The sequence below is a fragment of the Hemiscyllium ocellatum genome, chromosome 9, assembly GCF_020745735.1.
Source record: "Hemiscyllium ocellatum isolate sHemOce1 chromosome 9, sHemOce1.pat.X.cur, whole genome shotgun sequence".
Lineage (NCBI taxonomy): Eukaryota > Metazoa > Chordata > Chondrichthyes > Orectolobiformes > Hemiscylliidae > Hemiscyllium > Hemiscyllium ocellatum.
This window is the reverse complement of record NC_083409.1, coordinates 67,972,392-67,985,276: the sequence shown is the minus strand read 5'-3', so window position 1 is coordinate 67,985,276 and position 12,885 is coordinate 67,972,392. Positions and strand designations below refer to the sequence as shown.

The 12,885-nt window shown below is 37.7% G+C and overlaps 1 protein-coding gene across 2 annotated transcripts in view; it reads right to left on the bottom strand.

Moving 5' to 3' along the window:
* Positions 1-245: 245 nt before the first annotated feature.
* patj (PATJ crumbs cell polarity complex component) overlaps positions 246-12,885 on the bottom strand; it is a 384,258-nt gene continuing 371,618 nt past the window's right edge. For both annotated transcript variants that reach the window (XM_060830432.1, XM_060830434.1), the window contains 3 exons: positions 6,581-6,684; positions 4,017-4,140; positions 246-862 (listed from right to left, as the gene is read on the bottom strand). In XM_060830432.1, coding sequence (XP_060686415.1) covers positions 716-862; positions 4,017-4,140; positions 6,581-6,684 — 375 coding nt within the window. In that variant the 3' untranslated portion in view covers positions 246-715. The remainder of the gene's footprint in view (positions 863-4,016; positions 4,141-6,580; positions 6,685-12,885) is intronic.

Below are 12,885 nucleotides of genomic sequence, written 5' to 3'. Positions count from 1 at the left end.
ATCAAAGATATTAACATTTTCTTGAAAATTTAACGCTTGACACGCAAGATATCTTCTCAAATCATTAATAAATTATACTAGGAACCAAAATGTTTTGTTGTGTTGGACCAAGGACATTTTCACATTTATATAGTGCAAATTAGATAATCATTGTAAAAAAAAACAATTGTTTTATAGTTACAATGAATTAGAAACCAAAATCTTATAAAAACTCAAATACAAGATATAAAACAAATAACAAATCAGTGAAATAAATGATTTAACAGACAAAATAACAGATCAAATTCAAAGGAATGAAAATCAGATGAGTTCTATAAAGGGTAGGTGATCTGATCAACAAGTCACTGCCCATATGATTAAAGCTAATATTTACCCCATGTACCCAAAACCAGACTCAGGCACTACAGATCTAGGAATTTACTATAGCTACATTGAATAATTAAATATGAGAGCACTTTGTGAAATTTGTCAAGAAGCTGCAGCTGGATTGGATCATTAGAAAGATGTTTAAAAATCAATACACAGCGATCGATGTAATTTAGTTCTCTCTCTTTTAACATACCAACATTGGTTATTAATATAATGAGTTAAAAGGGAGAAAAAGGTCGAAAATCAATCTTTGTTGAATAACATCCTTAAATTTGGCAATGTGACATTATTTTCTGGCAGACTTTGAACAGAAATGCCATTATTAAACATGGCCACATTGTTATATTCATGACAGCACCGTTAACGTTACAGTTCCCTTTTGCCGTTTCAGAATAGCAACAGCCTGTTCGTGAGTGACACCCTCCAAACTTTCCCCATTTACAGCTAAGATTTGATCCCCTCGTTTTAATCGGCTATCATCTGTTGCAGCACCCTGCAAAAAGACAAAAACAAAGTCAGTTAGATCCAAGTTCTTTATGGCTTAGAATTTTTGTTTTTGCATATTTTGATTTTGATTAAAGTAGCTCCAATATTACAATAATTTAATGGGCAAATGTCATGCTTAGTTAATGCTACAATGTGTAGGTCAGAGAATCGTCCCCATCATCAATCTGTGGACCACTCAGAGCTAGCTGATGCAAATAGTTTTTGAAAATAGTTCTCTGTCACACACGTTACGACAATTAGAGATTGAAAATGACCACTTAAATCAAAAATTTGACCTCGCAACAGTAATATAATCCAGGGAACCAAGAAGAAAATTAAGAAAATGCCATCTGTGTTCCTTTGCTACTTCAGAATAATGTTTAATTTATAGGTGCTGGTCTCAGTTCTGGTTCTGCCAAAGAGCAGAGACTTGCCCCACTTTATGGATCAGATTTTACCACAGGAGGTGGGAATTAGGAGATGGGACCAATTCCATGTTGTGTTCTAGCATCATCCCCAGCCTGCTTTGAAGCATTATTCACATTGGATAGGAGTTTTAATAACCCAGATATCGGAATGTTCCCCAGTGGAGGTTTTCTGGCCCAAATCAACAGCCAATGTTGTGGCTGCAGTCTGTGCAGGAGAACCGAGAAGATCACTGTCTTCAAAGTAACCAGGAGAAATGGAGAGATGGGACCTGGGGTAGGGTAGCAATGGCTTAGTTATTACATTTCCCTTGCTGCTCAGAATTTTGTTTGTCTAAACTGCTTTGCATCAAATCAGATTGTTCCAGTATTGCTGCCACAGTTACCACCAGGTTTCAGATTTGTTACTCTGACACAGCTCTGGGACAAGCGGGGGGGGGAGGTGAACACAAGCTTCCTGAACCAGAAGTAGGGTCATTATGACTACACCACAAGTGTCCTTGATAAACTTAATTTCCATCCGCTGCGTTATGGAATTTGAACCCATGCCCAGAGTATTAGATGGGCAGCTGAATTACTGTATCAGTAACATTACCACTGCACCACCATCGGCCCATTACCAAGTTCAAATAGTTTGCTTAAGAGAGGTCACAATGTCATCTACTTTTCATAAAAATCACTTGACGAGCTCCCTCATGATCTGGCACAGCCCAATTACAGCAGTGGAAAATAATCATTTTCCTGCCTACTGCTTGCACATATTCCCTCCTTGGGTAAGTCAGCAAGATCAGGAAGGGAGGCAGTAGACTGGCTGCAGGATATATGTGCCATTTTGTTTGCAATTAAAGACAAAAAGATTTGGCCAAGACTTCAGTACAAGATAACCAAGGCTGATACTCAGAGGTTTAATTCCAAATGCAATGTTAAACCAAGGTCTGTCTGCCCACCTAGGTGCTCTTAAAAGATTCCAGGACACAATTTTGAAGGAGAGCACAAAAACAATCTCTTTTGACCTAACGAATATTTATTTCTCAAAGAACACTAACAAGAAACAAATTTGTGGTGACCTTGCTGTTTGAAGGAGCTTGTTGTCGGCAAATTGGCTGCAGTGTTTCATACATTATACAGTTATTACACTTCAAAAGTATTTGGTACTTGTAAAGGACTCAGGGGTTCCTGTGGTTTTGAAAAGTGCTATGCAAATACAAGTTTTTCTTTTGCTATGCTGAACTGTGAACTGGTGACTCTGAAAGGTTCTACATTTTATAGCCTGTGTCATCGTAGCTGTATGGTTACTGACATTACAGTTCATCAATATCTGCACTTTTGAAGAACTTTAAAATGTACTCGTCATCAAACATTTAATCCTCTTTTAAAAGCTGAATATTTTTCTCAAAGCATAATTTTGTCTCCTCCATTGAAATCATAAGTTACTTAGAGTCATAAAGCATGGAAATAGACCCTTCGGTCTAATCTGACCATGCCGACCAGATATCCCAACCCAATCTAATCACACATGCCAGCACCTGGCCCATATCCCTCCAAACCCTTCCTATTCATATACCCATTCAAATGCCTCTTAAATGTTGCAATTGTACCAGCCTCCACCACATCCTCTGGCAGCTCATTCCATACATGTACCACCCTCTGCGTGAAAAAGTTGCCCCATAGGCCTCTTTTATATCTTTCCCCTCTCACCCTAAACCTATGCCCTCTAGTTTGGGACTCCCCGACCCAAGGGAAAAGACTATGTCTATTTATCCGATCCATGCCCCTCATAATTTTGTAAACCTCTGTAAGGTCACCCCTCAGCCTCCGACGCTCCAGGGAAAACAGCCCCAGCCTGTTCAGCCTCTCCCTGTAGCTCAGATCCTCCAACATCCTTGTAAATCTTTTCTGAACCCTTTCAAGTTTCTCAACATCTTTCCGATAGGAAGGAGACCAGAATTGCACACAATATTCCAACAGTGGTCTAACCAATGTCCTGTACAAGCGCAACATGACCTCCCAACTCCTGTACTCAATACTCTGACCAATAAAAAAAAGCATATGAAACGCCTTCTTCACTATCCTATCTACCGGCGACTCCACTTTCAAGGAACTATGAACCTGCACTCCAAGGTGTCTTTGTTCAGCAACACTCCCGAGGACCTTACCATTAAGTGTATAAGTCCTGCTAAGATTTGCTTTCCCAAAATGCAGCATCTCACATTTATCCGATTTAAACTCCATCTGCCACTTCTCAGCCCATTGACCCATCTGGTCCAGATCCTGTTGCAATCTGAGGTAACCCTCTTCGCTGTCCACTACACCTCCAATTTTGGTGTCATCTGCAAACTTACTAACTGTGAACAATCTACTTTGAACAATCCAATTGTTCTTCTAGTTCAAGAGACCAGATAAGAATCAAGCTAATATTTACAAGACAAAAGACTTTTTGACATTCTCTATAAAAGAGTATTGGGCATCCTTATTCTGTTTCTAGTTGTAATTGATCCCTTCCAAAAGAATTTCAGACTAAATTAGAAATCTTCATTCAAAAAAGCAAAAGGAGAGATGATATGAAAAGTTTCATAGTAGAAATACTTTCACATATAGATTAATCTGCAACAGATTTTGTTTATTGCAAATATGTACAGGCCTGTTGCATTTTTTAAAGAAAGAGTTTAAGAATGGACAACTATTGCTACTTTCTGATACAATGGTTGAGTAGGAGTAAGAAAATTACAGAATTACCTTGGCAAACACAGTTTTAACGTAGATTGGTAGATCTCCATGAGGGCTTCCATGTCCTCCAACAATACTGAATCCCAGTCCATCTGGTCCTTTCTCTAAAGTTATGTTGATACACTGTGGATGTCTGATAATGAAAGTACAGCTTATTCATCTGTTTTCATGTATGCTTTTCAGTTTTTATTGTTATAGTATTATATATCAGACTGAGATATTACACATTTTAAAGGTTGGACAAAATATGAAAAATAGCATATTAAATCTTCCAGTAAAAAGCAATCTGATTATTTATACTGTATCAGTCATGCTTTTGCTTTGCAACCGAGAAATATATGTTTGTACTTCTCAGATGGCACTGATCATAAACATGCGATTGGAGAATGAGGAGTTAGCGAACCTTGCAAAGCAAAATCTCTTTTGTAATACAAGTGGAATTTCTTCGTAAATCAACTTTTTGCATACCATTTTGTGCCTTACATATTTTCATGTAATATTTTCATATTGCCACTCTTTGTATGCTTATTTTTAATCTTTGGATTAACTCAATTAATTTAAAATTTCATTTTATTGAGATTTTGCTGCTTCACAATGTTTGTTTTAAAGCCCACTTGTTATTAATAAACTTGCATAACATTTATGTGTGCATTCCTTTCTTATTATTGCCCTTATTTCAATATTAAAACTTGCCATTCCCATTCATTCACTGTCTCTTTTGCAATACATTTATTGATTCTATATTTCACATTCATGTCAGTAAGAGAACTGCTGATTGCAACTTTACTGATCTTGGGCCCGGCAAATAAAAGAGAGTTTCCAAAGCCATTTTGAGAGTGGCTTCTAGTGTCTCATTCAGTCAGACCGCTCAGTGCATGGTCGAAGTGGCCAGTATTTGAACATCATTCACTTCATCAATTTAAACCTGAAAACTTGAACTGCAGTTGTACATTTGGCATCGGGTTCCAATTAAACGAGACTTTTGTTTGCTGTAGTCACACCAGCTGTTCACTCATTTGTTGACTTATCTGAAAATTTAATCCTTACCCATTATGAGATGGTGAAGATTTTGTATGATAGTAAGGACTATTCTCAAGCTTCTCAGACTGAGACTGAAATTGGGGCAATATGTTCAGAAGGGAATAAACCTTATAGTTTCACTGTGAACTTTTCATTTTTAATCTTGTTCTGAAAATAATAGTTGTGGCTTATGGTTAGAATTTAATCCAATATGCTGAAATAAGCCACCTACAAGGACATGTCTTTTTTCACACAATGAGTGCCTAGGATCTGGGATGTACTACTTAAGTATATGATGGAAGCAGAGTCAACTCATGCAATCAAGAGGGAATTGGTTTGTTATCTGGGAGGGATGAATGTGCAGGATTACTGGGAGAAGTTGGGAGCGGTACTAGGTAAGTTGTTCCAAAGGAGACCCAACGCTGACATGAGAAACCAAATGGCTTTCTTTGGTGTTATAACAATTCTGTGATGGTATGCCAACCTGGCTAATTTGGTAAAACTGTTTTGTCTGGGCCAGAAGTTCGCCTCAATCTCAACTCCAAAGCTTCAGCACAGTTTTGTTGACTGAATGCAGTCCTTTTGGAGAACACTTTAAATTGCACAGTTTGTCTGTTGATAAGTACAAATCATGCAATGGATTCATGGCACTATGCAAAGAGCAAGGAGTTGTTTTGATGACTAAGGTAAATTTCTCTATAGCCATTACACTAAAATCTGGAAATTTAGTTCAGCGATAAAAGTTTACAAATTTCTTTTGGCTGTAAAGCACTTTGGAATGTCTAGAGGCTGGGACAACCTTTGTACAAAAGCAAACAGCTCCACTTGCAGTTTGCAGGAACTTTCTGGACACAAATTAGCTTCAATATATGGTTACATAATAACTTTGATTAATTTTTGCTGTAATTAATCACAGCAAATATCATTTGCAAATTCGTTCTACTGCTTAATGTAACTTCCTTTTTAACTACTGAATAATATCTCGAATGACACTTGGATGTTTGCATGAATACACTTTTGTCTATTAAGATGACTGTGAGCAATGTAAGCTGTTATGGAAGAGATAAACAATTGAAATCCCACACGAATCAAGAGAATTGCAAATGTGAAAAAAAATACAGTAATAAGAGACTAGGTGATGGGGAGCCAGAAAGGCATCAACCGGTCTTTGTTTGCAACATTGCACATAACTTTCATCAAATCTAGCTTGCTTGTTCAGCTAATGCTGTCTTGTTCTGCCACTTGATCTATTCTGCCACTCTGTTGCTATCAACAGTTTGCCATTCAGGCGCATTCACAGAATGTGTAACAGAAAAAAATAATCTTATGTATTTTAATTATAATGCTGCATAGTTTCTGAGTACCTCGTTCCTTACATATGTACCTTTGATAGAAATCAATTTACAAAACATTGTGGAAGACAGAATTTTTACATTCAGGAAAAAAACCTTTTCAAAGTCTCATCTTTTAGCAAAGCCATTTATAACTCCCATGATTTGGCATAGATCGTAACATGTTCTGACAGGATCTGAGCTGATTTGCTTTATACTTACTCAGGTTCTTCTGCTCGATTGTCAGATGCTGAGTTCAAGTTGGAACCAGTTGACAAATTTTCAAGCTGACTTGCAATAGCAGTGATATTTGTGTCAGCTATGACCTGAAAGTAAACAAAAGGACTCAACTTGTTTTCAAGCAATAAAGACAAATGAAAAAAGTGGATGAAAGCATCATGTACAAGAAGCAGTTCAGTACTTAAATTAGATAATTCTTGGTAATATCACTCAACTTGCCAGAACACCTGATTTGGCATAAAAAAAATCATGACTTGGTTATCTGCTATTTGGGCTATCTGTCACTTAATCTTTATTGCTGTCAAAGATGTTAAAAGGAGAGACTTACATTTCTGAGCATTAAAGATACCCAAAATGCTTCAAATGAGAAACTGAATGCTATGGAATGATGTACAATATACACAGAATGAATATTAAATAAGCTACACATGGCATTTTTACATCTTCACATGGAGTCATAGAGCTGTACAGCATGGAAACAAACCCTTCAGTCCAATTCTTTGATGCCAACTAGATATCCTAAATTAATCATTTGCCAGTATTTGGCCAATATCCCTCTAAATCCTTCCTGTTCATATACCCATCCAGATGCCTTTTAAATTTTGTAATTGCACCAGCCTCCATCACTTCTTCCGGCACCTCATTCCATAAATGTCCCACCCTCTGTGTGAAAAAGTTGCCCCTTAGAACCCTTTTAAATCCTTCTCCTCTCACCTTAACACTCTCTAGTTTTGAACTCCTCTACCCTGGGGGAAAAGACCTTGGCTATTCAACCTATCCAGGTCCCTCATGATGTTATAAATTTCTATAAGGTTACCTCTCAGCCTCTGATGCTCCAGGAAAAATAGCCCAAGTCTATTTAGCCTCTCCCTACAGCTCAAACCCTCCAACCCTGGCAACATCCTTGTAAACCTCTTGCGAATCCTTTCAGGTTTCACAACATCCTTTCTATAGCAGGGAGACGAAAACTGCACACAGTATTTCAAAAATGGCCTAACCAATGTCCTGTACAGCTGCAACATGACCTCCCAACTCCTCTACTCAATGCACTGACCAATAAAGGCAAGCATACCAGACACCTTCTTTGCTATCCTATCTACCTGTGACTCCACTTTCAAGGAACTATTCACCTTAAAAATTCTTTTCTGATTTAATTTTTATCAGTGAAAATTGCAGCATTACAAGAAAGTTTTGAGTGTAAATTGGAATCAACTTAGTTATTGTATCATTTCACCGATTACTTTTGCATAATTATTAAATGATTTAATAAAATATCAACTTTACAGATATAAAAGAATGGAAAGTCTTTTATTTACTATATGATGAAAAATAATTTGACACACAAAATATTAATTCACATTAATATCTCAACCAAGACCATTAATTTATTTTGAAATTCAAAATTCTGTTATTTACTAAAAGAATGTGACAACAAGATTCCATGGCTTGCCAAAGAAGAACTTTGACAATACAAGAGTATTGGGTGGAAACCTTTGCTAGTTGGAGTTACATCTAGCGCAAAGCAAAATGGTTGTGCTTTTTGGAGGTCAGTCATCTTAGCACCAAGACTTCTCTGCAGGTAGTATCCTAGGCTAAACTGTCTCCAGCTTCTTCATCAATGGCCTTCCCTCCATCATTACATCAGATGTGGGGATGTTTGATGATGATTACACAATGCTTAGCACCATTTGTGACTACAAAGCACCATATATACAAACATTCACTTCCTTCATTTACAATGCACAGTAGAATAATTTGAACCATCTACAAGACACATTGCAGAAATTCACCAAGATTCCCAAGACAGCACCTTCCAAATACACAATCGCTTCTATTTAGTAGGACAAGAGCAGCAGATACATGGGAATTCCACAATCTGGAAGTTTCCCTCTCTCCCATTTGGACTTGGAAATATATAGCTTTCCATCACTGTTGTTGGCTCAAAATCTTGGAAATCCCTCCCTGCCAGCATTAGGGTAGGACCTACATGAAAAGGACTGCAACAGTTCAAGAAGACAGCTTCCCACAACCTTCTCAAGAGTAACTAGGAATGGGCAATAAATGCTCCATTTACCAAAGCCCACATTTCATAAATGAATTTTTAAAAAAATGAATTTCTGGTCAGAGCTTTGTATAAGAGCAATGACCAACAAACTGGGGTCATGGAAATCAGTATGCCCTTCTTAACCTTCCACCCATTAAAATTTATTTGACAAAAAAACGCTAACGCATTTTCAGGGTGTGTCCAAATCCTGTCAATTGAAACTGCATAACAAAAATAAGTGTTCATAAACTCTACCTCGTAGTGTTTCTGCACTTCCAGTCATTGGACTCCGATACTAATGCACATGATTCTGTGTTTACGTTGTTGAAATTACTCCCTTATTCTGATTACTTAATCTCTGACCCCAGACAACATGTGTCTATGATTCTGTTGTCAGGATGAATGAGAGCCAATTTTATCGATATGGATGTAAGGAGCCAAGAAACAAATACCAGCTTCTTGTTGAGCTGAACTACAGAATCAATGAAAAATGTCTTATGCTTCTCAGAGAATGTATCTACTTTCACACTGCAGTTAGCAACTGGTCTGTTAGCACATTGGTTGAGATCACCCCTTCATCTTTCTGGAAGATCTTTATGTTTACCAAATCATGCTAGAGGCAAAACAATCACAATGACTATTAGTAAAAGTTTGAGCAACATGAATGAATGATTTTTTTAATCACATGTATTTTACAGTGAGAAAAACAGTAAAAAAATAGTGAAAGGCTTTTCCACTGTCGCCAGGATCCAGCGTTATTTTGAAGAATAAAACAAAAGAAATATATAGCTTAAACAGAGTCCATCAGTCCTGAGCCATCTCATCATTAACAATGCCTGTGCCACCATCCCTCTATCACTGCCTCACCGCTGTCTACGCTAGACCCAATCAGTGTTGAAGTCACCACTTTTCAGGCACCAACTTTCATCACTGGGCCGATTCTCCTCTGCCAGGGCCTCATTGTCGCCTGTACACCAATGTCCGAGCATCAACACCCCAGCTCTATACCTGTACCAGCTTAAACTATTCACCAACAAAATGAATTCACCAGAAACTTTTAATTTGGATCATTTAATATACAAAGTGAACCAATATCCTAAAAACAAAAACACTGCAACCTTGACATTTAACTTAAGTCTGAAGGCTGATATTTTTCTTTAAGCAAAATACTAAAAAAAAGGCTGCAGATTTCCCATTCCGCTCATCGTGCATTCTTCCCAATAGCTCTTTCTTAGAAGATGTTTGTCAGATTAGAATCCTGTGAATTGCTTTGGGCATTGTGTATCTTAAAGGTGAAGAGTCTATTGACACTACACTGTCAACTGATGAAGTGTAAGTGTGGCTTCAATGTAACCCTCTTATTTAAAAAAAACAGAAGGACACAAAAAACAGGTATCAAAAGGCCACTTAACTTAACATCTGTCTATGACAAAATGTTAAGAAACAATAAAGCATGTAATAGTAAAGCATTTAGAAACACAATATGGCTTCATGATGGGATATCGTGTCTAACAAATTTATCAGCATTCTTTGAGGAACTAACAGGTAAAATTGATATAATGATGGCCCAATAAATGGAATATATTTGGATTTCCAAAAGGCGTTTGCTAAGGTACAACACAAAATGCCATACAGTAAGATAAAGAGGTCACAATGTTGGTGATAGTACTTTAACAAGGATAGAAGATTACCTAACTAAAAGACATCAAAGAGTTAGAATAAAGGAAGCATTTTCGAGGATGGCAACATGTAACTAGTGGGTGTCACATGTATCAGAAATGGGGTCACAATTATTTACAACACGGACATGTGATGACGGATATGAATCTATCACTACCAGTTTGCCAATTAAACAAAAATAGGTGCAAAGACATGTGAGTCTACAGAAGGTTATAGAGAGGGTAAATGAGTGGGCAAAAACTTGATAGATGGAATACAATGTGGGAAAATGTGAAGTTATGCACTTTGGTAGGAAGAATAGAACAGAGAAAGACTACAGAAAGATGCAGTACAGCAGAATTTGGGGGTCCTTGACAATCAATCACAAAAAGCTAGCATCCAAGTTCAGGGGTTAATAGAGAGATGAGTGGATAGTTAGGCTTTATTTCAAAGGGAATGAAGTATAAAAAAAGAACAAAGTTCTGCTCCAACGATACAAAGCACAAATCAAACCTCATGTGGAATACTGCGAACAGTTTTAGTCCCATTAACTAAGGGAAGATATACTGGGAATTGGATGTAGTCCAGTGAAGTTTCAGTTGATTCTAGGCAACAACGGATTTTCTCATGAGGACAGGTTGAAATGATTAGGCTTGTATTCATTGAAGTTTATAACAATAAGAGGAAACCTTATTGAAATATATAAAATTCTCAGGGGCTTAACAGAGTAGATGCAGAGAGGCTTATTCTCCTCCTGTAAGAGTCTAGCATCAGAGGGCATAATCTCAGAGTAAGGGGTCACAAAACGAGGACAGATATAAAGAGGACATTCTTTTCTTTCAGAGGGTAGTTAATCTATGGCATTTTTTTTAAACTGCAGAGGCCTGTACAGGCTGGATTGTTCAGCAGTTCTCAAGGCTGAGATAGAGAGATCTTTAATCAGTAAGGGCATCAAGGAATATGGGGAAAAGGCAGGAAAGTAGACTTGAGAGTTTAATATCAGCCATGATCTTATTGAATGGTGGAGCAGACTTAAGGGCTGAATGACCTACTTATTTTTCCATGTCTTATAGTCTTCAGTTGTCCAGCAAACCAAAGACAGGTAAACCTATCTATAGTGTGCATTTTAAGAATTTCCATGAAACAAAACCTATCAACTTCTGATAAAACAAGGTGTTCCTTCAGTAAGATGCAGAGAGATAAGCATAGAACACAGAAAATTATAGCACAGGAATAGGCCATTCGGTCCATCACGTCTGTGCCAACTACAACGCCATTCTAAACTAATCCCATTTGTTGCACGAAGTCCGTATCCCTCTACTCCCTGCCTATTCATGCATCTGCCTCTTAAATCTTGTGATTCGATGTGCTTCTACCACTTCCCTGGCAGCACGTTCTAGGCACCCATCAGCTGCTGCATCAAAAATTTACTTTGCACATCTCATTTAAAGCGTTCCCCTCTACTTTAAAACTTTCACCCCCTAATATTTGACATTCCCATCCCTGGAAAAAAGACTCAGACCCTATCCATGCCTCTCAAAATTTTATTTGCTTCTATCAGGTTGCCCTCAGCCTCTGGTGTTCTAGTCCAAATTCTCTACATAGCTAAATACATTCCAATCCAGGCAACATCCTAGCAACTTGTTTTGCACGCTCTCCAAAACCTCCACATCCTTCATGTAGAGTAGTAACCAGAATTGACACCATCTTCCAAATGTAGGCTTACTAAAATTTTATACAGCTGCAACATGACTTGCCAACTTTTATACAGTGCTCTGAATGATGGAAGCAAACATACTGTGCACCCTCATTGCCCCCTTATGTTGCCCCTTATATCTTGGCAACTGTGGAAAAGCCTTTCACTTTTTTTTAATGTTTTTCTCACTGTAAAATACATGTGATTAAAAAAGTCATTCACTCATGTTGCTCAAACTTATACTAATAGTCATTGCGCTTGTTTTGCCTCCAGCATGATTTGGTAAACATAAAGATCTTCCTGTGGAGGCAGTTAAATAGCAATCATAGATATAATAATATTATAAATGTTGATAAATTCAGGAACCTGTATCAATCAAAGGGGATCGCTGGGACCTTGTGGATTTCCTTCCCTGTACCATATACTCTTACCCATTGTAGAGATATTTCTCCTGAGGAAGGACTAATTTGGGGAACAATCCTGAAATGGATCTCTCTTCCTCCTCACTCCACTAAAATGCAGACTATTCTTTTTGTCTGCAAACCTCAAATCTGAGTCTGATTGTGCATTCATGAAATGGACTGGGAATGCGCAAAGATAATTGAAGTTCTATGTTATGCGAATTTCATAGTCCCAGTAATAATAATGAGTTTGCACATGCATGCATTCAACAATTCTAAGTATGACTTCAAAGCAGCTGTCTATCAGTGATCTTGCACAGATTTGCCACTTTCAAGCTGCATTTGTAATCTTCCCCAATGTCAGCTGAAGATCCACAGAAGCCAAAAATATAAACACTGCCTGTCAGTCCCAGCACTGTCAATCCAGTGTGGCATAAGGCACTCATCTCTTATGGTGGGGCTTGATGAGATTAGAGACATAGTACAG